Here is a 24,894-nt window from a genome sequence, read left to right as displayed (position 1 = left end):
CATACACAAATACATCATACAGTTGTGCAAGAATTAAATGGATATAAAAAAAGAATTAAATGAATGTTTGCTAAACTTAGCATTTTATTAAACTGCTGTGTGTTTTATCTGCTGACAGCTATAAAAATATAGTGCACAAGATAAAAATATTCAGCTATTCAATTTCAGAGCTATTGTTTATTAACCCAGCTTCCTGAATGCATACCCTGAGGGGTAGCATATGGTGCCTCAAGTACTTGGGCACCTGATACCCATGTTTTGAACCCTGTCTTTCGCCTATCACAGAACTGACTGTTGTGGACATTTGAGAAGTCAACCAGCACTTTCTGTATGCCCCGTCTCTGCCTTTCACTCAGACTAAAATTAGTTCTTTTAAAAATCATTTTAGGGCCCGGCGCAGTGGCGCAGTGGTTAAGGTCCTCGCCTTGCACGCCCGGGATCCCATATGGGCGCCGGTTCTATCCTGGCAGCCCCGCTTCCCTTCCAGCTCCCTGCTTGTGGCCCGGGAAAGCAGTCGAGGACGGCCCAAAGCTTTGGGACCCTGCACCCGCGTGGGAGACCCGGAAGAGGCTCCTGGCTTCGGATCAGCATAACATCGGCCGTTGCGCTCACTTAGGGAGTGAATCATCAGATGGGAGATCTTCCTCTCTGTCTCTCCTCCTCTCTGTATATCTGCCTTTCCAATAAAAAAATAATAAAAATAAATCTTTAAAAAAAATAGTTTTAGAATTTTTTAAAGGTTTATTTTTTTCTTATCGGAAAATGAGATCTATAAAGAGAAGGAGAGACAGAAAGAAAGATCTTCTTCATCCACTGGTTCACCCCTGGAGTAGCTGCCAATGGCCAGAATTGAGCCAATATGAAGCCAGGAGCTTCTTCCAGGTCTCCCATGAGGGTGCAGGATCCCAAGGCTTTGGGCTGTCCTTGACTGCTTTCCCAGGCCACAGGCAGGGAGCTGAAGGGAGGTGGAGCAACCAGTACATGAACTGGCACCCACATGGGATCCTGGCGCATACAAGGCAAGAACATCAGCCAATAGACTACTGTGCCCGGTCTCACTTTAGAACTTAAAAAAGCAAAACTGTTATTAAGATTATTGCAGATTTTCCTGACTCCTCAAACCCAGCCCACTAAGGTCTTGCCTTTCTAATCTTTGTACAGTACTAGTTGTTTATATGATACATGGCCATGACTGCCTTGACAATTGTCTTATTCCGTTATTTTACTTCATGTGTGCAGTTTGCCTGTCTGCCTCGCTGGTTTTCAAATCCAGATGGAACTTGAATCTGGTAGAAATTTGCATCACTGTATTCCTTTGAATGATGACGGAATGCCATGTTCTCAGTTTCTGGTAATATCCGTCCCTGTTGATGCTTTTCAACCCCACCCTCCCCGCAAATGTGATCAAATGGAAGCTGAGGAAGTATTATGTACTGTGAATTTTGTAGGTTCCTAAGATTTGTTAACTTACCAAAACTTTTGGCATAGAGTCATTCTAATGAAAATAAAATCTCATAACTTAACTTTTAAAATTGTTTGGGGGAGCCAGTGTGTGACACAGCAGTTTAAGTCACCGGTATTGATGCCAGTGTTGCATATCGGTGCCAGTTAGAGTCCTAGTTACTCTGTTTCCCATCCAGCTCCTTGCTAATGTGTCTGTGAAGTCAGAGCATCTTACTTAACCAAGTACCCTGAGCCCTCGAGACCCATGTGGTAGATCTGGAAGAAGCTTCGGGTTCCTAACTTCAAACTGGCTCATTCCCAACTGTTATAGTCATCTTGAGTACTGAACCAGAGGGTGAAAATCTCTCAATAAATATTTTTAAAGTAAAATGAAATGAAATTGTTTTTAGATATTTACCCATTTTATCAAGTTAATGAAACTGATAACATGACAAGCTAGTTAGATTTATTCTGTTTCCAAGTATATTAAAAAAAATCAGAGTTTGATTCAATTATAATTCCTTATATTATATGCAAAGTCATTTGTGCAAAAACTTTGTGAAAAAGTATAGTTAGGGCCCGGTGCAATGGCGCAGTGGTTAAGGTCCTCGCCTTGCACGCCCGGGATTCCACGTGGGCGCCGGTTCTAATCCCGGCGGCCCCACTTCCCATCCAGCTCCCTGCTTGTGGCCCGGGAAAGCAGCAGAGGAAGGCCCAAAGCTTTGGGACCCTGCACCTGCATGGGAGACCCGAAGAGGCTCCTGGCTTCAGACCGGCGTAGCGTTGGCCGTTGCACTCACTTGGGGAGTGAATCATCAGACGAAAGATCTTCCTCTCTGTCTCTCCTCCTCTCTGTATATCTGACTTTCCAATAAAAAATAAAATAAATCTTAAAAAAAAAAGTATAATTAAAACATGCTTATTTTGATGCAAAAAATGAAATATACATATGTAGATATGTGGAGTCTTCCAAATATTCATGGAAAATGAATATTATGAAAAAATTGCATGGGTTTGAACATTTTTTTGCACCAAAACAAACTTTGAACTTCATTACTGTGTTCATCTTTTGGAGTTCCTCCAAATATCCTTGGTAAAGAAGCTTCCCTTCTAGTGCGTCGGCTTGCTTGATTTTAAGGAGTGTATGGCAAGAAAAGGACAGAACAGTACAAAAGAAGTTGATTTTTATTATGCATAAAATTAGTATTTATTGGATTGAATGTGAATATTTGTAATATGTCATAAATCATGATAAAATAACTTTTAAAAATTTCTTTCTTACATTAAGTTTTGGCTACTGAAATATAGTTATAGTGTTCCCCATAGTATTTCTGTTGTATCATTACATTTAATACAATTATTGTGATCCTCAAAACATTATATCCAACATTTACCGAAAGCAGGAGAGGATAAGCTTTTCTAGTGATTGTTTTCTATACGTACAGTTGATACATAACTATGGTGTGTTTGAACTAAAACAATCTTGGTTTGCCATTTATCAATTATGTGAGCCTGACTAATTTGCTTAACCTCTCTGGTAGGTTTCAGTGTGTATATCTATAAAATAATGGAATTGAATTTTACCTCTGATCCTTTTTTTAAGGCCAGATACTAAGCCAATGAAAAAGAATCATTACATAAAATACTACTATATTTCACAAAGTATATGTGAAAGTATACTAATCATTGGCAAAGCTGGCTCTAACCATACTCCCGGCAGCTGGACCTGAACCCCAGTTCCCACTTGGTGGGAGGGACCATCGCCTCCTGCCTGCAGGGCACATCAGCAGGAAGCTGGAGCAGAAGCACATCGAATCTTACAGCATCTTGGCTGCTCAGCTAAACACTACACCGTGACTTAACTGTTATTGATGTTTGAGAGAATTCTTGAGTTTAGTTGTCATGTTTTTCACATGTCCTGTGTATTAATTTTTTGGTGTTATCTTTAGGCTATTATAGCCACCTGAGTTTTTCACCCATAGATCCTTAATACTGTTCACCTTAAAGGTTTTGGTAATTGTATAGTGTGTATTTCTGATAGCTAGCACATATCTAGAAAATGAAGAGAATGAGTTTTAGACTCAATCATTTGAATATATTTTATGATCATGTAAGAAGATGTCTAAGAACTATTAAGTGATTAACTATATTTCAGATCTTCAACCTTAACACCAAAATGTTTTTTTATATTAACTGCCTTTTACTAACTCTTATAATAGGATTATAGAACTCAATGGTGGACAACCACCTCTTACTTACAAAAGATTCCAGACTCTCATCAGCAAAATGGAACCTCTAGAAATTCCAGTGGAGACAATTACTTCAGAAGTGATAGAAAAATGCACAACTCCTCTGTCTGAAGACCATGATGAGAAATATGGAGTCCCTTCTCTGGAAGAGCTGGGTGGGTATAAACTATAATAAATACAAGACCTGACAGCTTGAGTCATAAATCACTCAGAAAATTCAACTCTTAATTTTTCCACATAAAGTATTAATGCATTAAGAAGGAAAGAAAGTAGGGAAGAGAAAGAGAAGAAACTCCTAAGCCAAGAAGTGTAATTCTGTACATTAGTTGTGCACACACACACTCTGGGTGGGTGGGTTGGTGTGCGTGTGTGAGAGAGAGGCGGGAGGGGGACGGGGCTGTCACCAGGTGTGCATCTAAAGGGCAGAGATCACGTCCTGTCCCGGGCAAGCCCTCAGTCAGTTTCTGTGCTGTTCTCATCATTTTTTTCTCTCAATTGTGGTTAAATAAAAATTGTTTAATTCTAGAGAATTGATTGAATATTTATTTACTTATCTAGGTTTTGATACAGATGGCTTATCTTCTGCAGTGTGGCCTGGTGGAGAAACTGAAGCACTTACACGTTTGGAAAGGCATTTGGAAAGAAAAGTATGACAATCTAGATCATCTAGCCATGCTTTTATTTCCAAGCTGGCATTTTTAAAACAATTCCATTCTCCTTTAAAAATAAAAAGCAGACTGTTGAAGCATTTAGGGAAATAGTTACATAAACCCAATATTTAAAAATGAACTATCTCCACATTTAAATGTCCTTTCCCCTCTTTTCTGATTATTTTTCTTGATTATTTGCTACTTTTCTATTTAAGCTGGTTTCTGATCACTGTAACGTTGAAACTAGAGTAGAATTTTCCTGTCAATCTCAGTGTCAGGTAGAAGGTGCTCTCAGCTGTGTGCTGGGAATTGGAAGATGATGTTTTTCATATGAGTATGTGCTGCATCAGAATGATTGAAACAAAAAAAGTTTACCTTTCCTTTATGTTTATTAAAACAAAAAATTTGTGGCTTAGATAATGCTGTTCTCCAAGAACTACGTAACTGTTTTTTCAAAAACCACCATTTTGAATACTTTGTTACAATGGAAAAGACAATGTGATTCTTGCTGTATTTTCAGGCTTGGGTAGCAAATTTTGAAAGACCTCGAATGAATGCAAATTCCTTGCTTGCAAGCCCTACTGGACTCAGTCCTTATCTCCGTTTTGGTTGTTTGTCATGTAGACTGTTCTACTTCAAACTAACAGATCTCTACAAGAAGGTATTGTCTACAATTAGAGCTTATTTTTCAAAACTCATTGTTAAAAATTGCTGTTAATATTTCTTTGCTTTTTAATCACAGGTAAAAAAGAACAGTTCCCCTCCTCTTTCTCTTTATGGGCAACTGTTGTGGCGTGAGTTTTTCTATACAGCCGCAACAAATAATCCACGCTTTGATAAAATGGAAGGAAACCCCATCTGTGTTCAGATTCCTTGGGATAAAAATCCTGAAGCTTTAGCCAAATGGGCTGAAGGTCGGACAGGCTTTCCTTGGATTGATGCCATCATGACACAGCTTCGTCAGGAGGGTTGGATTCACCATCTGGCCAGACATGCAGTTGCTTGCTTCCTGACACGAGGTGACCTGTGGATCAGTTGGGAAGAAGGAATGAAGGTAAGTCTTCTGTGTAATGTAGCCTGGTCTTTGAAGGAAGCTTGGATGCTGTATACTGGATAGATTTTAGTCTGGTGTTCAGTGAATAAAACACTGACTCACCACAATATAGGCATACTTTTGGACAACAGGATGGTATAGTCAGGAGAAATGTTGAACAGTCTAAAGCTATGAATCTGAACTCATTGCAGTGTTTAAGCAGGCTATCATTTAAGAGAATTAGCACTCTAAACATTTGAAGTGATTTAGCACTCTGTATTTTATTGTATAGATATGTTTATATGTGATCATTCTGTAACAAAAAGGAGTTGTCTAAGAATTCTCAAATAATGAATTCATATTATAAATCTTAAAATATAAACCATTTCACTTCATTCCAACATTAAAGCTTTTTAGTAATAACCTCTGTTACACAAAGTGAAGCATACTGTGTTTTATTATATATTGTGTTATGTAACAGGATTTATATATATGTTCTCCCTCTGCCCATAATATAAATTTTCTCTATCCAGTGCCATTTCTGAGCTTTTTAAAAAATTTCCTTTATTTCCTAGGACAAAATTGTACATAAAGATGTGTAGTGCATATTTAATAAGTTTATAATGACCATTTATTTCAAATTCTTATTTGAATTAAGGAATTCAAAACCTAAATTGTAATATTTTTAAAGTATATTTGTTGTTTGAATATGCGCCCTTTATTTAGGCTACTGTACTAAGCTTCTAAGTTTTTGCTGGCGATTTATTTGGTAGTGCATTTGCTATTTTGAAAGTGGATTACTACTTTTTATCTGTTAATATCCTGTCTTTTAAATCAGTGATTCTACTGTAATTTTTTTATACTACCTCCTCTAAAACTGCAAAGATTGGAAAAGTAGATTTTCTTTAAAAATCTACATTACCAATATTTTTTTTTCCTGAAATGCCTCATTATAAGATAGAATATACACAAAAGCTAACTTGGGATGTTTTAATTTTACAGTTCTGTACTAATTTCTTTACCTTGACTTTTGACCTACAGTGACCTCAAAAATGCTTGCTTTGAGAATTATGTTTGTGCAAACTAATTGGTTACTGTTACTTCTGAAGGTATTTGAAGAATTATTGCTTGATGCAGATTGGAGCATAAATGCTGGAAGTTGGATGTGGCTATCTTGTAGTTCCTTTTTCCAACAGTTTTTTCACTGCTATTGCCCTGTTGGTTTTGGTAGGAGAACAGATCCCAATGGAGACTATATCAGGTAAATCAAGGGTGATTATTACTCAGTTTGGAATAGCTAATCCGGAAGAGCTTTTGATGTTTAAGCAACTCTATAAGTATCCCCCCTCTCAGGATGGGCAGCAGAAATAAGGAGAAGGGTAAACAGATCATTTAAATGGTATTGACTTGATTTTGGTCACCCATAGCTGGTAGCTTCTGATCATTTGCTCATAGTGCATTTTATTAATAATTTTTCTTCCTTCTCCCAAAAGGCGTTATTTGCCTGTCCTAAGAGGCTTTCCTGCAAAATATATCTATGATCCCTGGAATGCACCAGAAGGTATTCAAAAGGTAGCCAAATGTTTGATAGGAGTTAATTATCCCAAACCAATGGTGAACCATGCTGAGGCAAGCCGTTTAAATATTGAAAGGATGAAACAGATTTATCAGCAGCTTTCACGGTACAGAGGTCTAGGTATGTATGTAGTTGCATTTGATTTTTTCTTTTTTTGTTTGAGGCAGCTGTTTCTGTATTTATCATAATTTTTATCTTGATCATAATTTGATAAGAATTTTTTTTATTCAGGTCTTCTTGCATCAGTACCTTCTAATCCTAATGGGAATGGAGGCCTCATGGGATATTCTCCTGGAGAAAATATCCCCGGCTGTAGCAACAGTGGGAGTAAGTGAAAAGGAAATTACTGTACTTTATCACATAGAGAAATTAGTGATCAGATATACAGTTTATTGAAGCTTACTATATGTTCTGTAAAAATCTCTCTTCCATCTCAGCATAATAAATCTATACCCATGCACACACAATTATCACCTCACTCAACTGGTGACATTTTAGAGGTGGAAAATGTTAGTACATGTAATAAATACTAAATCAAGTTAAAGATCTTGCAAACTGAGTGAGAAGAATTTTAAGGATAAAATGAAATGTATATCCCTTATTTTCAGAATGTTCATTATTTTTAATTCTCTGTAGATGTGTCCCAGTTTTATACAGAGAATCACTTTGTACATGCATTTATTTTTTCCTCCCAATCTTGTCTGTACTAATTTTCTGAATGATATGTGTTTAGTACCAAGTAACCCTTGTTTAAACAACAAAAAATGATTATTTAAAGCACAAACTGGCAGAGAATGAGGGACAGCGAGAGAGAGCAAAGACTTTTATCCACTGGTTCATTTCCCCTTATAGCAAATGGGCCAACCAAAGCCGGGAGCCTGAAACTCCATCTGAGTCTCCCACATGGTCTCAGGGGCCCAAGTCTTGAGCCATCATCTGCTTGTCAGGTACAAAGCAGGAAACTAGATCAGAAGCAGAGCAGCCACGACTCAAACCAGTGCTCCAATATAGGATGCCAGCATTGCAAGTGACAGCTTAATCTGCACACAACACTAACCCAATTGTATAAAATCTTTTTTTTATTTTAGATTTTATTTTAGAGTTTTTTTAGGAAGAGACAGATAAATCTTCATCCACTGTTTCACTGTCCAAATGGTTACAATAGGTAGCATTGGGCTATTCCAAAGCTAGGAGCCAGGAGCTTCTTCCATATCTCCTACCTGGGTTGGGTGCAGGAGCACTAGGCTTTGGGAAGTGCTCTGCTGCCCTTCCAGGCCATCAGCAAGGGCTGGATCAGAACTGCCAGGACACAAGCCAAGTCCCATAGGCCATCCTGGTGCCATTGGTGGAGGATTAGCCTATTATGCTACTGTGCCAACTCCTTGCATAAATTCTTGATGTATGCGTATTAATAATGTTAAGTTGATATGTATTGGGAATTTGAATTTAAATCACGCCAATTTTTAAGGTTGTAGCCAAACATAGTTTGAGATGAAGTAATTAAGAATAAGCAACATTTGAGGAATGGTTATTTTTTTTAATCAGGTATTCTATGTAAGATTAAGACCTTTTCTAAAACCTGATTGGACAATTTAAAAATACCCTGCATCCTTTTGAGAACAGCATGTATTTTATCTTCCGAAAGTTAGATGAAAGATATCAGTAGCACTCTGAGTGTCTACCTTGTTCCCACAGTAGAGAATTTTAGCATACATCTTCACAATAACCTTTTGGGAAGATGGTGGTAGAACCCTCATGACTGGGAAATATCATAGAAAGGTTTGGTAATTTAGCCAAGATCCCATGGTAACTTACTAATTGAACTAAGATTTGGATCTAAGTCAAATCAGCCTCAAAACTCATAGTGTTTCCTGTTATATTGAACCTTCTCTGCAAAGGTAAATACCACAGATATTATTTTTAAGATAAAATATTTTATTGCTGACTTGTGATTCACCCTGCAAATATTTACCAAGGTTGGCCCACATACATGATATGTTCTTTCTCAGGGTCTGCTACAATTTGAAGTAAACTTGAACCGGGCATCATTTCCTTTAGAATCTGATATTTTTTTAGATGAAAGAGTGACAGGGAGAAACCAAGAGATTGTCTCCCCACTAGTTACGTCACAAGTGCTCACAACAGCCAATGCTGGGTTGGGCTGAAGCCAGCAGCCTGGAGTTCCATCTGAGTCTCATGAGGGTAACAAAGACATGTGTGCCTCATCCGCTTCCTTCCCAGGCACCAGCAGGATGCTGGGTGGCAAGCAGCATATTCACATTTCACATCAGTGCACAACCTGCTACACAAGTGGGAGACCTGAAGCACTAAGCTGACAAGTAGGTAGCAGGATGGAAACCAGTGGCCTCCAGTGCCTGGCTAATGTACAATGATTCATCCTTCTTAATCTGTGTATTCTTTATTTGAAGTGATATTCAAAAAATAGTAATAAGCTAGTCATGATAGCACATTAAATTTTAATAGTTTTGTTTCATAAATTCCTAAGCATGGATAGTTTAAAATGTAATAGAAAAATTAATGAATCTTGAAATTTAATCACATGGGGCTGACATTGCGCTGAGGGTAAAGCCAGTGTTTGTAATGCTTGCATCCCATATTCAGCTCCCTGCCTTTGGCACCTGGGAAAATAGCAGGAGATGGTCCAGGTACTTCATCTTCTGCCAACCATGTGGGAAACCCAGATGGAGTTGCAGGCTTTGGCTGGCCCAGCCCTGGCTGCTGTGGCCATTCTGACCATTTGGATAGTGTGAACCAGCAGATGGAAGATTCATTCACTTATGTTTTCTCACCCTCAACCCTACCTTCTTCATTACCCTGCCTTTCAAATAAATAAATCTTTAGAAATTGTTTGAGTATTTGCCTGTAACACTCTTAAGTTCTATGAAACTTTCAAAAAACAAAGAAGATGTAAAAGCTACTTGGAACTTAACAGCCTAAATAGTGTGGAGGGGAAACAAAAAAAAATGAAAAACATGGTACATTTTGAGTGCTGCCTTTTCAAAAGGAAAAAATGGTGAAATTGCTGAGAGTTAATGGAACTAGAAATTTTTTCTTGGAAGATGTTGGGGCAGGTGTCTTATTTCTGTAGTCTGTTGTAAAAGAGAACATTTTAGACCTGTGAATGAGTCTGGAAAGATCCTAAGAATCTGGACAGGCTGCTAAGCATTTCTCCTCCCCTCAGGTTCCTGCTCCGCTGCAAGGATTCTGATGGTGCTAAGGCATTTCCCTTTGTGTCCTACATTCACTTGTCTGTAAGCGTTTATCTAATTGTGGCTTACAGGGCACATCAGAAGGCATGATTCTAGGTGATTTTTCTTAGGTTTTTCTAAATAACTATGAAAAGTTGTTCATTTCTGCAGCAAAAATCATGTTTTTCTACTTTCACCTACACATAGATGTCTTAAAGTACTTTGTTCTTAGAATAAAACAAACCACAATCTGTTTTATTATGCTAACTTCTTTTATGTTTTTATTTAATTTTAATTTTTTATTATAAAATTTCCGTTTGTCAGTAATAGGTATATGCAAATTAAAACCAGTATGGGATAGTACCTCACATCCAGTTAGGGGTATCATTTGTTACTGAATGGACTTGAAGGACTTTCTGGGACACTCCTAGTGTTATAGAGGATTTAAAACTCCTCATGAGGTGCTGAGTGCTGGAAAAAGCGGTATAGCTACTTTAGAAAACAGTGTTGGAATTTCTTAAAAAGACAAACATAGTTTTATATAATTGAAAACATGTTATACAGACTTATAAGTAAATATGGTAAGTTATTTTAGTAGTCAAAATATAATAAATCCATCCAATGCTATCCATAAAAAGGAACAAACTGCCGATACATATTACTGTGTATGAATTTCAAAATCACCATGCTAAGTTAAAGAGGACAAAGTGCCACATATGACATTTTGACTGTATGCTTGTGAACTATTCAGAGATAGTGCCACGTACGACATGATTTTGATTGTATGCTTGTGAACTATTCAGAGATGACAGATGTTTCGAGACAAAGTAGATTAGTAGTTGCCTTAGGTTTGTGGGTAGGAATGGAAAGTGAACTGTTATAACTGAACTTTTGGGCATAATGCTAGATTTTCTAAAACTGAATGATGGTAAGTCAGTTAACTAAGAAAGTCACTTAATTATACACAGGAAACAGGAAGCTTTTGTGGTGTGTGAACTCTATCCCTAAAAAACTATTTACTATAAAAATTTGAGAAAACGTAGATAAAGTAGTTATGTCACACATAGGATGCTAGCATCCCATATTATGCCTGGATGAAATCAGTCTTTCTACCTGGAAAATAGCAGGTGCTGGCGCAAGTGCCGGGTCCCCTGCCACCCACAGAAGAATCCCAGAGGGAGTTTTGGGCTCCTGGCATTTTCCCGGCCTGGCTCTAGCTATTGTGGATATTTTAGGGAGTGAACCAGCAGACAGGAGATATCTCTCACTCTTGCTCTCTTTCTTTCAAGTAGACAAAAATAGTTAATTTTTTCAGTTTTCATTCTATAGTTCCAATCTTAAATGATGTTGGTATTTTGCAATTTTTTGCAATGACTCACTCTGAAGACATTTTTTTGAATTGATCAGCAGGTTTCTCATTGTCTTGTACCATTATTCCCATGAAAATAAAATCTACTTGTTATGGGAAAGTTATAGAGTACAGTGGTATCCATAGATTTGGGAAGTCAGAATACTGTAAGGACCTGCTTGACATATATCCCTGTAAAGAAATAAATACTATCTAAGGAAATTCCCAGCATGTTTATTTCTGCTTCTTCCTATAGGTGATCATGCTCCTCATGCATAGTAAAATAATTTTGTCCATTGTGTTAGCTTTAAAGGAATGGAGTCATCTAGTTTGTATTCTTTCTTGCATCTTCTGTTTTGATGCAACATTTGTTTCTAATTTGTTCACATTTACCCTAGTATTAGAAGGAGGAATAAAATTGATGAAATAAAGTAAAATAAAGTGAATTAATTAATTTGAGAAAATGAAACTGAAAGTGACCAGTTTATGACTTGTCTAAAGGGCTGTCTTTATGAATCTCCAGTCCTTTCTTGGTGTTCCACTGTATTCTGTACTGACATCCATCCTACTGCCCCATATCACTTGTATGGAGTAACTTGCTGTAGCTGTCTCTTCCCACTCTCCTGGGAGTGCCTGGAGGCCCTGTGTCTTGGTAATGTTCTATCCCTGGTTCCTGGTATATTCTCTGGAAGAAACAGACATTCAGCGCATATGTAATATATAAATAAAATGTGGAAGGAATGAATAGATACAATTTAAATTCAGTGGTGAAATACACATTAGTCTTACCATTCTGATCATTTTTCATTGTATACTTCAGTGGTATTCAGTATGTCCCCATAGCTGTTTGAAACTTTAACTAACAGAGTACCATGGGGTGGCAAGTCTCACTGTAAGGAAAAGTCACGCTGATGATAAGCTCAGGAGTCGCACCATTCAGTGGTGAATCTGCCCTTGGCCAGGCCTGACCTGTAAAGAGCTATTCTTTGGAAACTGACTGTTAAGACTTTGCCTTCGAAGTGCCAATATTTCTGTGACCCAAAACTTCATTTTTCTTGAGCTGGGAATATATATATATATATATATATATATTTTTTTTTTTATCAAGGAGGATTGAAGTTTAGTCTTTTAATCTTGAAAGTGTATACATAAGCTTAAGTATAAATGCTGAAAATTGTATATTACAGTCTTACTACATATATCTTGGATTTATTTTGAGGACTTTTACTGTGTTTTAAATGCTAACAGGTTGCCCTCAAGGGAGTGGTATTTTACATTGTGGTCATGGAGACAGTCAGCAAACTCACCTATTAAAACAAGGTAAGAATGAAGCCTTTGAGCAAACTGTTCTTTTTACCTTTCCTATCTTAAACATACATGTTTTCAATGGGCAGGAAGAGGCTCCCTGGGCACTGGCATCAGCAGTGGGAAGCGGCCTAGTCAGGAAGAGGACACACAAAGTATCGGTCCGAAGGTCCAGAGACAGAGCACTAATTAGGTAAATGTTTCAAATACTTATTTGCTGCTTTAATAGAGTATAAGTTAACAGAAACTGATTTCCAAAATGGATTCCAGAAAATCCTGAGGCATGAATCCTTAAGCAGTTATTAAAAGTTAGTTATTGGACAAGAGAAATACATCTCTTTGGGGACAATTGCTGTGCTCAGTCTTATGGTCATTTGACAAGATAATGTTTAAATTTGGAAAACTTAAGATTTTGTGATTAAATTGTTCACTAAAAAAAGACAGCTTTTTCATTACCCCACTATGTAATGAGTCTCAAACAATTAAAATGGTGTTTTAATTTTATATTTTTGTAGTCCCCTTACGAACTTTTCCCCAAATCTTTGCCTCTTAAATATTTATAATTCTTTTATTCTTTGTCATGTTTCTAAAACATAAACTCTTTACCTGTTTAAAAATAATTTGAATTTTTAAAAATGCTGGCGCTTTATAGAAGTGTCATATATTCATTTCAAGTGGACACAGAATATTATCAATGTGATCCAAGTTAATGGGAACGGTATATAGTACATTTGCCAGTTTTTAAAGACTGCTTGTTAACCTTCTATTTTTAATTGGTTAATTTTTAATGCCAGCCTATTTAAACCACAAGTTTCTTGGAGATGATCAATAAACGCATCAAAATTTTACGATTTTTAATTATCTGTAATCTTGCTTTATTCACTGTTTGGTTTTGTTTTTTCCCCCTTAAATCACAGAGAACATTCAGGAGGAATGCTGTTGCAGCTGAACTTTGTGGGTATTTCAGTACTTTTCCACTAAATTATTTTAAAATGTTCTTCATTGATGGAAAGCAGTTACATTTTGAAATGCATTGCTTCTAATTACATTTCCGTGCTTTTTAACTTTTTAATGAATTTCACACAGGATGGGTGATAATTTGTATATAAAGAACTTGACAAAAGAGTTTGCTTAATGTAAATATAGTCACAATTAGCATAGATCCATCAATATATTTTTGATAAATTTTCATGTATGGTAAAAGTTAAAGTTACAAACTGATAATCTGTTATAAAATTCAGTTTTGAGAGTCAGTATGGGAAAATAGGAGGTTTTTAAGACTTTCTTAAAAGACTTTGTTAAAGGAAAAATTTTTCTTGGCATCATTGAGGTAACTTTACATTCTTTGATAATATTTTAGAAAATGTGTATAATTAAATATTGCTTATTGTAACCTTAAATATATACAGTACATGTTTCAAGCTTCATGTTTGCCTGTTCAGACCCAAACATGTAGAAGGACCGTGTGTTCTCTGTCTCCCTTTTTTGTTTTTGATAGCCAAAGTGACCTTGTTATTAAAGTTTATGTGAATATGGAATTTTGTATACTTGGTGGTGGTTGTTTTGTTGTGGTTTTCATTTTTTTTATTTTGTTCATATTTGGTAAGGAGGAGAGTATTGCTATGTGAGATGTGATTTACAAACTGCAGATGGTTCTGCAAACCACACGCCACCATCTTGACTGAAGGTAGTGTTATAGGAGGCTCCTTATTAAGTATATTCTCTTAGAGTCAATGTGACTAAGTACCATATATTTAATAAAATAATATTCTTCAAAAGTAATTTACAAGAAAGGATTTAAGTGGCAGGCAGAATCTAGGCTCCCCATCTCAATACTGACTGATTTCCAAGATATTCTAGAATTAACTAAGCAGCCTGTGTGTATGAATAAGAGGCATTTGTCCAGAAACCTTTCTCCCTCTGAGATAACCTTATTTAAAAATTTCATTATTTTTGGATTGTACACTTTGCTGAATCACAAGCAATTGGAATCCCGATTAAACTAGGGGTTTCACTTGCGTTCCGGAAGAGTAATTAGAGTAGGATACAGAAAAGAAAAAAATTAGCGGCTAAAGTCTTTGCATAGCCTGTGCCAGGACCCCATATGGGCACCAGTTCTAATCCTGGCAGCCCCACTTCCCATCCAGCTCCCTGCTTGTGGCCTGGGAAAGCAGTCGAGGACGGCCCAAGGCCTTGGGACCCTGCACCAGCGTGGGAAACTCAGAGAAGGCTCCTGGGGCTCCTGGCTTTGGATCGGCTCAGCTCCAGCCATTGCATCCACTTGGGGAGTGAGCCAACAGATGGAAGATCTTCTTGTCTCTCCTCTTTGTATATCTGGCTTTCCAATAAAAAATAAATAATAATAATAAAAGAAGTTAGGAAAAAACTTGAACTACATGGTGCATTCAGGACTGGACTAGGCCAAAGGCAGGAGCCTAGAACTCCCTCAAGGTCTCCATCATGGGGGACAGGAGCCCAAGCACTTGGACCATCTTCTGCCTTCCCAGGCAGTGGAAGCAGAGGAGCTGAGGTATAGGATGCTATGATTGCAAGCAGCAGCTTAACGTGCTTCACAACAGCCCTGATCATTGTTAATTCGTTATTCAGCAAGTAGTTAGCATTTATTGAATATTCTACCACACCAGACACAGTTATGAATATTTTACATGGAATAGGATTATGAAACATAAACCATCCCCTCCCTGTTTTATATGTGGAGGGGAAAAAAAGTGCAGTTAAGTGTAAGGAGTTATTCGAATATCCCACCCTGGACCCCTGGCAATTTCATCTTCCTCACAGCTGACGAAATTCGCGCCAGTCTAGCCATCCACCAGTCAGATATAACCCAGCATTTCACCTGAGGCTCCCACCCCCAATCTCCCAGCCACATCCCCAACTCCGCCCACTTACCTATCTTTCTTAGGCAATCACCTGTGACACCCTTGGGCACCAATCCCCTGGAGCCTGCCCTCCATCCCTCCCATTCCCCCGCCCTGACATCGCAGGCTCACCTGAGTGACTAAAAGGCCCCCAGGGGGGCTCTGTCTCTCTTCTTCTTCAGACAACCCCCCTTTCCTTCCCTTACCTGCCTCCCCAATGATCTCCCACCATCCCACCCCTGCCCGGATGGAATAAACCTCCTACTTGTTGTGTCTGGTGTTTGGAGCTCACGGTAAAGAACCAGGTTGCAGGAATTGCACGTAATAATACCTTAAGAACCAGAACTTAAACTTTTAAAAATAATTAACATTAAGGATTTGCCTATAATTTTACAAAGTGGCAGAGCCAGGCATTTCACTGAAGAGGTGATTGCTCTTTGTTAAAGATTTACTTTTTGTTTGAAAGATTTTTACAAAGAGAGAAGGGGAGAGAGAGGTCTTTCCATCCACTGGCTTACTCCCTGAAAGGTCACAAGGACCAGATCTGGACGGAGCCGAAGCTGGGAGCCAGATCTTTAGTTTCTTAAAACTTTTTTTTAATTACTTCTACCTTTAAATATCTTGGGAACTCTGGCTAGATAATAGAGAAATAACGATTTCTGAGCTGCTAGTAACAGTCCCTACGGGACTAAGTAACTGGAACTCCAGGTCTCCTAAAATCCTGGAAAGGAAAGGGTGTGAACATTCCTGATGGCAGTCGCTGCAGTTTGGGTGCCACTTCCTGCCCCGCTCCGGCAAGGGGTGTGTCCTGAGCCTGCGTCCCGCGCTCTGATTGGCTGTGTGGGGCCATGCCTGCGTGCTCACTTGTGTCCTAAGCCCTGATTGGCTAGGGGTGAAGCACCCTGGTCTGCGACCTGAGGAAAATTGTATCGCGACTTTGGTCTTGGGACCCGGACCTCACACCTGAAGAGACAGGCCTGCGAGGGAAGAGGCAAAGCCCCGGGACTGCTGCGCCTTGCTTCGAGCTGACAGGTGAGTCGCCTGCTCCTTGGGCCCCCTGGGAGTGATCGTGACGGCAGCACAGCCCACCAGGGCCCAGCTGGGCGCTTGGCTCCGCCTGCCTGTCTCGCTCGGTAAACGTGTGACCTTTGGCTTAGTCCAAAAGATCTTTCTTAAACTCTGATTTTTTCTTACTGATAAACATCGGGACTAGTTTTAAAATTTCAGATCATAGTATAAATTTTTTTATTGAAATTAATGCTGTTGTATAAGGGACCTTATTAAAACAAAGATGTGCATGTTACCAGAAGTGTGCTCCACTTGCCCCTCTTCCCCAAAAAAAGGTTTTGATAGGCAAAGCGCTTAGCCCAGAATGTGCTCACCAAGAGCATTCCTGTGTCTGGGCGCAGGGCAGGGTCGAGGAGCCAAGGTGTTGTGTCCCGGGTCTGTCACTCTCTGAGTAATTTTAAGTTATCTTACCTGCCTCTGGTTTGCTGGGATGGTGTAACGGGTCAGCAAGTGTGAAATTTCCTGAATATTCTAAGTAACCAAGGGAGTGTCTTCATTTTCCTCAAGCTGAGGCAGAGACATGAAGTTTCTCGCCTTAAATCACAGCACAGCTAATAGTTGACCAAGATCTAAGGCCAGGAAATCTGGCTCCAGCAAGCTGCATCAAATTGCTTCATGAACATACTGTTGACTCAATTCCAGGGCAGAGACAGGAGTTCTCTTCCTGAGTGGATCAGGTTCTTGGCTAGCGATTGTTCAATCCCTGCCCTCCCAGTGTTTGCACAAAGGGACTGTACTACTGTGATAATTCCAGAGATAATAGTGGGAGGGGACGACCCCTGCACCTTCAAAACTGTATCATGGTAAATAAAAAATAATGTATTTTTTTTTAAAAACTATGGCAAGATGTTCATGGTTGTACTGTAGTGTCCCATGGATATTGCTAAAATCATTTATAAAATGCTATTGGTAAACAGGCCTTTTTCTGTAAAGAGTTACTCTCAGATGCACCATGAGCAAGAAAAAATAAAAAGGTATGCCCTATTTTAGCAATAGAGCCTGTGCTTTTAAAAAGCACTGCTGCTGAAATGAATGAAAACCTCCTGGGTGTTATGGCAGATGCAAAAGCAAAGTGCTACACAGAGCACGCAGAAAGCTGCCTGCTGGGGAACGCCTCCTAAAAACTGTAATGCCAGCGGGTGAGGCAAAGCCGCAATTCAGTGGGACACGTCAGTGAACAGTCTGCCGAAGCAGTATATGAACAGCCACGGCTATGTCAAGTGGTACACAGTTGTGATTCATTTGCCATGAAAGTCTGTAACGGGGAGATGGCTTCATTCATTAAGGTCAGGGAAGTATCCTTGAGAAAGCGACACATAAAGCTGGGAGTTAGTACCAGTGGCCATGGGAAAATAGTCTTCAAAGACTAGAGGTTTTCGAGAGCCACAAGAACTGAAATGTAGCAGGTCCAGCTGGTGTACGAGGAGGAGACTGGGGATTTGGATGATCGCAGTGTCATAGTAAGTAAGTTCTGTGTTTGTTTATCCTGAAATGCTAATTTAAAGTGTATTGCAGTGAATGACAAGATCACACTTTTGCTAAGCTGCAGAGAAGCCCAAGTGGACCAGCTAAAGCCTAGAACAAGGATGAAGATTCAAGGTAAGAAGAGAAAGTCTATAGCTAAGGCTTAAAAATGAGACAGATAAGGGGTGATCAAATTCATAGTGAGAACCCAGACAGTGGAAGGAGATAGGAACACTTGTGGGCTCGAACCATATAGACATTGTCTTCATTGGGAGCTGTGTGAATACACAGAATGGAAATAGAGAGTAGAACAAGATCTGCGAGAATTAACTGAGGGAAAGAGTGAAATGGGATTTGGGCTTTGTGTGCTCACTTTGGCAGCACATATACTAAAATTGGGATTTGGGCTTGGGGAGAGTGAGTGGAAGAGCTGTGGAGAAGGATGGAAATCAGAAGAGGATTTATCATGGGCTGAAGGACCAAGCTACACTGTTGACTAAGTTTATTTAGATTCTTTCTTACATTAAGAAATTTGAGGCCCCCGTGTAATAGCCTAGTGACTAAATCCTTGCCAGGTTGCCATATGGGCACTGATCTGTATCCTGGCTACTCCACTTCCCATCCAACTCCCTGCGGGTGGCCTGGGAAAGCAGTCGAGGATGGTTCAGGGCCTTGGGAACCTGTATCCATGGGGGCACCCGGAAGAAGCTCCTAGTTTTTAGCTTTGGATCAGAGCTCAGTTCCAGTCATTGTGGCCAGTAGGGGAGTAAACCACAGGACAGAAGATTTTTCTGTCTCTGTAAAGTCTGCCTTTTCAATAAAGATAAATATTTAAAAATAAAATTTCAAATGGCTAAAAAACCAACTTTTAAAATTCAACATACAAAAGGGTATACAGATTTTACCTGATTATCTGGTACTTAAAAAGCAGAAGGAATCATAAAGGAGAACTTTGGCCGTTTAAAACTGATGTTATTCTGACATAAGCTACAATACAGAAAACTTTGAAAGTATTACATTAAGTGAAATAATTCAGAGGCAGATACAGAAACTCCTCAAGCTTAGTAATTGAGGTTCTGTTAAGACCACTGCTAAGAGGACCTGTGATGCAACAATGGTGTAAAATGGGATCCACATCCTGTTTGTGCTTAAGCCCCAGACACCCATGTGAGAGACCTAGAAGCTCCTAGCACCTGAGTTTGGATTGGCTCAGCTCCAACTATTGCAGCAATTTAGGGACTTAATGAGCAGATGGAAAACCTGTCACTCCTCTCTTTCTGTAACTCTTTCAAGTAAATAAATCTTTAAAAGTAAAAGTAACATCATTAGGTTAAAAATACAGTAAACGAAAAATCCAACTTTGACTGCTTCATTTACTCATAATTGGATAAAATCATAAAATGCCTATTATATAAAGTTGAATATTTCATGATTTATTGAATAAAGTGAAAAGTAGAATGGTTATTTGGGTAACTTTCATACCATTATTATTAAATTTTAAAAAATGTAAGAGGAATCATTTTAAATCACAGACTGTCATACTCTACTACTGGGAAGGGTGTTGAAGAAGCAAATTCATAGAACAGAGCTGCCAGGCACTGGGGGAGAGTGTAGTAGAGCCCTTGTTTAGCGGTACCAAATTTGTACTTGGAATGATAGTTCAGGATGTGGTGCAGCAAGGTCAGCTTGCTTCCATGATGCCTGCATCCCACATGGCTGCTGGTTTGAGTCTCTGCTTCCAGTTGAGCTCCAAGGATAATATATCAGGGAAATCAGTGCAAGATGGCCCACGCACTTTTGCCCCCTTCACCCATGTGGAAGACCCTGAATAAGTTCCAGCATTCAGGCTTCAGCCTGGCCAGCCAGCCCTGCCTGCCTGTTACAGCCAGTTGGGGAGTAATTCTGCTTGTCAAATTTAAGGAAAAAAAGTTCTGGAAATATATACTGGTGCTGGATGTACAAATTGTGAATGTATTTAATGCCCGTGAGTTATACACTTGTAAATATTTAAAATGACAAATTATGTGCTTAAACATTTTTTAAAAAGTACCTTGGGGGGGTCAGGTTGGTGGCTCAACAGGCTAGTCCTCCACCTTGCAGTGCTGGCATCCCCTATGGGTGGCAGTTTGTGTCCCAGCTGTTCCATTTCCCATCCAGTTCCCTGCTTATGGCCTGAGAAAGCAGCAGAGAATGGCCCAAGTCCCCGGGTCCCTGCACCCTGTTTCTGAGCAGCTCAGTTCTGGCTGTTGCAGCCATTTGGGAGTGAAACAGCTGATGAAAGATCTTTCTGTGTCTCTTTCTAAATCTGCCTTTCAAATGAAAAAATAAATCTTAAATTACTTTGGTATGCTAAAATAAACCTTCAACAATTGAAAATTTAATGCAATGTAAGTGTATATTAAAATTACTTTTCCTAATAGAGTTTGTCAATCTTTTTTAAAAAATGGAAAGTCTTTAAAAAAATGGAAAAATGTAGTTTAATAAGCCACAAGATCAGGAATAGTTCAGAAAAATGTTCAAAATAATTAAGAAAAGCTCATGTTCATTAGTGTTGTCATGTTTCACATACCAAACTAAAACAGGTGAATCACTCATACTGCTATGAGTTAAAGTTAGGTTAAGTTTTTCTTGACAATACAGCAACCTCAAGTGTTCATATTTCTCCTCCAAGAATTATTTTATGAATTCGTCCTAAAGAAAAAGCTATGAAATATGGATACTCAACATACAGCAAAAACTACAATTACAAAAATTATAGCCCATATGTTCAATATTAGGAATTAATCATAAAATTTGACCTACCCTATATATCATGCAGTCATTTTAGTTAAATAAGTGGATAAAAGTAGAAAATAAATTTCATATATAATGTTCCTTTCAACATTCCTGCTTTTCACTTTAACAATCAACTGTGCTCACTACAAATTGTTCAAACAACTTACCTGAACACAGTTGATCCCACAGCGAGCAGGACACGGTGATGGCTTGCTTTTCCGCTGGTCTCACTGGGCAACAGTCCCTGAGTCAGTAAGAAGGGAAACCTTGCCACCGTCAATTTGGTGCTAATTCCTAATGACCTGTCATTTTGTATAACATAACCCATTAAACCACGCCACCTACTTCACCTAGTGCTTAGGTGTCCGGGGAGTAAGCCAGCAGAATGGAAATCAGTCTTTCTAAATCTGTAAATCTGACCTCCTCACCTCCTAAAAAAGTTAAACCAAAATGTGAACTTTGTTATTTATTTGTCCTTATAGAACAACCCTTTATATGCATTGGTTAGGTTTGAAAGTGAAAATTCTCAGAGCCTGGCATGATGCCTAAATTGCCTTATCGGATCCCACATGGGTGTGGGTTCGTGTCCTGGCTGCCCTACTTCCCATCCAGCTCCCTGGTTATGGCCTGGGGAAGCAGTGGAGGATGACCCAAAGGCTTGGGACACTGCACTCACGTGGGAGACTCGAAGAAGCTGCTAGCTCCTGATCTGCTCAGTTCTGGCCATTACAGCTCTCTATAAATCTGCCTTTCCAGTAAAAATAAACAAATCTTTAAAAAACAAAGTGAAGAGTACTCAGCATATAGGGCAAGAGGACTGCAAAAATCAGACTATTTTCAGCTTTCTTTTCAAAAGCCTAATGCCAACTAGCTACTTAGCACAGGACTATGCTTTTGTGACAGGGCTAAGACACTTAACAATCTGGGATATTAAAAGTTAAACTAGTACCAGAAGGGACCACAGCGCCCAACCAGCAAGCCTGAGAACAAGGGGGCAGAGCCGGCAGGGGGGATAAGAGGTGGTTCCTTTGCTGGACAGCTACTCCCGCTGGAGAGCATGGGCTGGGATGTGGGCAGACCAGACTAGGCAGGGCTACAACACCTGTACGCCTCATGTGGACTAGATCAGGGAAAAGCCAGGCTGGGCTGATTATTCCTACTGGTGCAAACAAAATTAGAGTGGGTGAGGGTTGTTTGGGCTTAGCCACAGCATCAGCTGACAGAAGCTGGCACTGGGGGCTAGTTCTGTCAAGTCAAACCACAGAACTATCTAGAGAGTGCATAATCTGGGAGTGGGAGAGGCCTGGGAGGGGAATAGTGAGCTCCTCCCTCTTGGGTTACCACTTCCACGGGAGGGCGTAAAACCAGGGTAGGGGGCTGGGGTGGAATGGGGAGTGGGACAGACTGGACTACTGCTACACATACTGGCTAACCAGGGTAGGGGTCGGGCCTGGTGGGGGTTATTGCGGGTCACTCCAGGCTGGACTGCAACACCCATTAGCTACAGTGAAAGTCGGGAGTGAAAACAGAACCACCCAGCAATTGCAACCACCAGCTGATCAGGGCAATGGACTGTGCCGGGCCCTGTACTTGCTAGCACATACAAGAATCTGGTCTGAGAACACCTCAGACAAAGTTTCTTTGGAGATCTCCCCAATCAAAATGCTGGACTCAGAACCCTAACCAAGAAAAGAGAGAAGACAGAACAGGTCAACCAACCAACCATCTCAGCTATATCTTAGCAGCGAAATATGGGGCAAACAGAGACTCTATGATGGACTATGTCAATCAGTGGATTCTTCAAGGACCTCATAGTGCTTGGAGTGGCAAGATTGGCAGCGATTCATAACTGTTGAAATATCAAAACCACTTGAGCAAGAACCTCAGAGCATACCCTACATCTGGGACCTGGGGAGGGTGGGAAATTGGGTGGGCCTTCTCCCTTAATACCCCCCCTTTAATAAATAAAAAAAGAAATGCAAAAAAAAAAAGTTAAACTAGTCATGTTTGCATTACCAGAGACCAAAAAAAAAAAAAATACTTCATAAGGTTTTGACAAAACTCAATGGGTTTATGAAACATAAGGAGAGTAAATTGTGAAGAGGTATATTTAGTATATAAGGGAGTTTTTCAATATTCCAAATGACTTTTCCTTTCTATTTTATATCCATTTGATTTCTACACTTACAACTTAACATGACTCAAAATTTGTAACTGTGAATGTTCTAAAAGTAAACACCCTTTGTCACAAAAATCTTTATTTTTTTTTTCTCTTACAGGTATAATGAATATATTCTGAATCCCAGGACAATGGGACTGAGCCAGGGGATTACAGGCCTGTTGTGCAAGTTGCTGTTGTGGTACCAGCCCCGCCGGTTGATTTCTTTCAGAAAGGTGCAGTCAATTCCAGGAAACAGACCTTTTCTTGAATGCTTCACCTATACAACTGATAGACAGTCAAACAAAGAAAACAGGAGAACAGTGGAAAAACTCTGTCAGTTTTCAGTTGATATTAGCAAAATTCGTAGAGTAAAAGAATGGGTACTTTTGGAGGATAAAACATATGTTGAAGAAATTGCCAGTATTTTACAAGAACTAGGTGCCAGTGAGACTGTGATAGCCAGTATTCTAGAACGCTGCCCAGAAGCAATTATCTGTAGTCCACCTGCCGTTGACACCCAGAGGAAACTCTGGCAGCTGGTCTGCAAAAATGAGGAAGAGTTAATCAAATTAATAGAGCGGTTTCCAGAATCTTTCTTTACTGTTAAAGACCAAGAGCTCCAGAAGTTCAATGTTGAGTTCCTTCAGGAGCTGGGACTCAAGAATGTTGTCATTAGCAGGTTCTTGACAACTGCATCACCTATCTTCAATAATCCTGTTGAGAAGAATAAGCAGATGATACAGATTCTCCAGGAGAGTTACCTAAATCTAGGTGGCTCGAAGGCTAACATGAACGTTTGGTTGCTAAAATTACTAAGCCAAAATCCATTTATTTTGTTAAATTCTCCTACAGCTGTAAAGGAAACACTGGAATTCCTCCAGCAGCTAGGTTTTACAAACTCAGAAATTCTACAACTTCTGTCCAAACTCAAAGGTCTTCTTTTTCAGCTTTGCCCACAAAGTATACAGGACCGCATTTCTTTCTCTAAAAATACTTTCAAGTGCACAGATGATGACCTCAGGCACTTGGTTCTGAAATGCCCTGCCCTTTTATATTACTCTGTTTCAGTTTTAGAAGAGAGAATTCAGGGGTTACTAAGAGAAGGAATTTCCTTAGCTCAGATAAGGGAGACACCTACGGTTCTTGAGCTAACACCACAGATAGTGCAGTACCGGATGAGGAAACTGAATGCCTTAGGCTACAGAATGAAAAATGGGAATCTAGCAAATCTGCAAGGAACAAAACAAGAGTTTGAGTCTAACTTTGGTAAAATTCAAGCTAAGAAAACCCGACCATTGTTTAATCCTGTTGCACCATTAAATGTTGAAGAGTGACTACTGATGTTTTTCTAGCAATAAAGTGAAACTGATCAGTGGAAACTTAAGCAATTCATGTAATTTATAAACAATAGTAATGTTAAGAAAATACCTACTTTTTGAGTTGTTTGCTTTATCTCGAAATAGTCTCTAACTCATTCACTCTTTTAAAATTAAATTAAAATTTTAAGCAAAATTGGTAACTCTGAGCTATTATGTCAAAAATGCATGTGCTGGGGCCAGCTTGGTGGCACAGCAAAGTAATTCTCAGCCTGTGGCACCAGCATCACATATGGCCACCAATTTTTGTCCCGGGTATTCCACTTAGAATCCAGCTCCTTGCTTGTGGCCTGGAAAAGCAGCAGAGGATGGCCCAAGGCTTTGGGACACTGCACTCATGTGAGAGACTCAGAGAAAG

General features: G+C 39.3%; 2 protein-coding genes across 2 annotated transcripts in view; both read left to right on the top strand.

Moving 5' to 3' along the window:
• The window catches only part of CRY1 (cryptochrome circadian regulator 1), a 59,718-nt gene extending 45,370 nt beyond the window's left edge, over window positions 1-14,348 (top strand). Inside the window, exons 4-13 of the mRNA XM_040985014.1 lie at window positions 3,663-3,847; window positions 4,251-4,339; window positions 4,863-5,003; window positions 5,085-5,396; window positions 6,485-6,636; window positions 6,869-7,071; window positions 7,183-7,278; window positions 12,757-12,828; window positions 12,903-13,006; window positions 13,731-14,348. Of these exons, the coding sequence (XP_040840948.1) occupies window positions 3,663-3,847; window positions 4,251-4,339; window positions 4,863-5,003; window positions 5,085-5,396; window positions 6,485-6,636; window positions 6,869-7,071; window positions 7,183-7,278; window positions 12,757-12,828; window positions 12,903-13,006 (1,354 nt within the window). The 3' untranslated portion in view covers window positions 13,731-14,348. The remainder of the gene's footprint in view (window positions 1-3,662; window positions 3,848-4,250; window positions 4,340-4,862; window positions 5,004-5,084; window positions 5,397-6,484; window positions 6,637-6,868; window positions 7,072-7,182; window positions 7,279-12,756; window positions 12,829-12,902; window positions 13,007-13,730) is intronic.
• Window positions 14,349-16,464: 2,116 nt separating this feature from the next.
• Window positions 16,465-24,872, top strand: MTERF2 (mitochondrial transcription termination factor 2). Its single transcript, XM_040985001.1, has 3 exons — window positions 16,465-16,724; window positions 18,276-18,359; window positions 23,279-24,872. Exon 3 carries the CDS (start codon window positions 23,310-23,312, stop codon window positions 24,492-24,494), a length of 1,185 nt encoding a protein of 394 aa, XP_040840935.1. The 5' UTR covers window positions 16,465-16,724; window positions 18,276-18,359; window positions 23,279-23,309; the 3' UTR covers window positions 24,495-24,872.
• Window positions 24,873-24,894: the final 22 nt, after the last annotated feature.

Source organism: Ochotona curzoniae, unplaced genomic scaffold, assembly GCF_017591425.1.
Source record: "Ochotona curzoniae isolate NIBS_2020 unplaced genomic scaffold, NIBS_Ocur_1.0 contig_1014, whole genome shotgun sequence".
Taxonomy (NCBI): Eukaryota; Metazoa; Chordata; class Mammalia; order Lagomorpha; family Ochotonidae; genus Ochotona; species Ochotona curzoniae.
The sequence above is the reverse complement of the archived record's forward strand: the minus strand, read 5'-3'. Positions and strand labels throughout refer to the sequence as shown.

Excerpts from the sequence above, each read along its gene's own strand:
- MTERF2 (XM_040985001.1), top strand. The coding sequence starts at position 23,310 with ATGGGACTGAGCCAGGGGATTACAGGCCTGTTGTGCAAGTTGCTGTTG.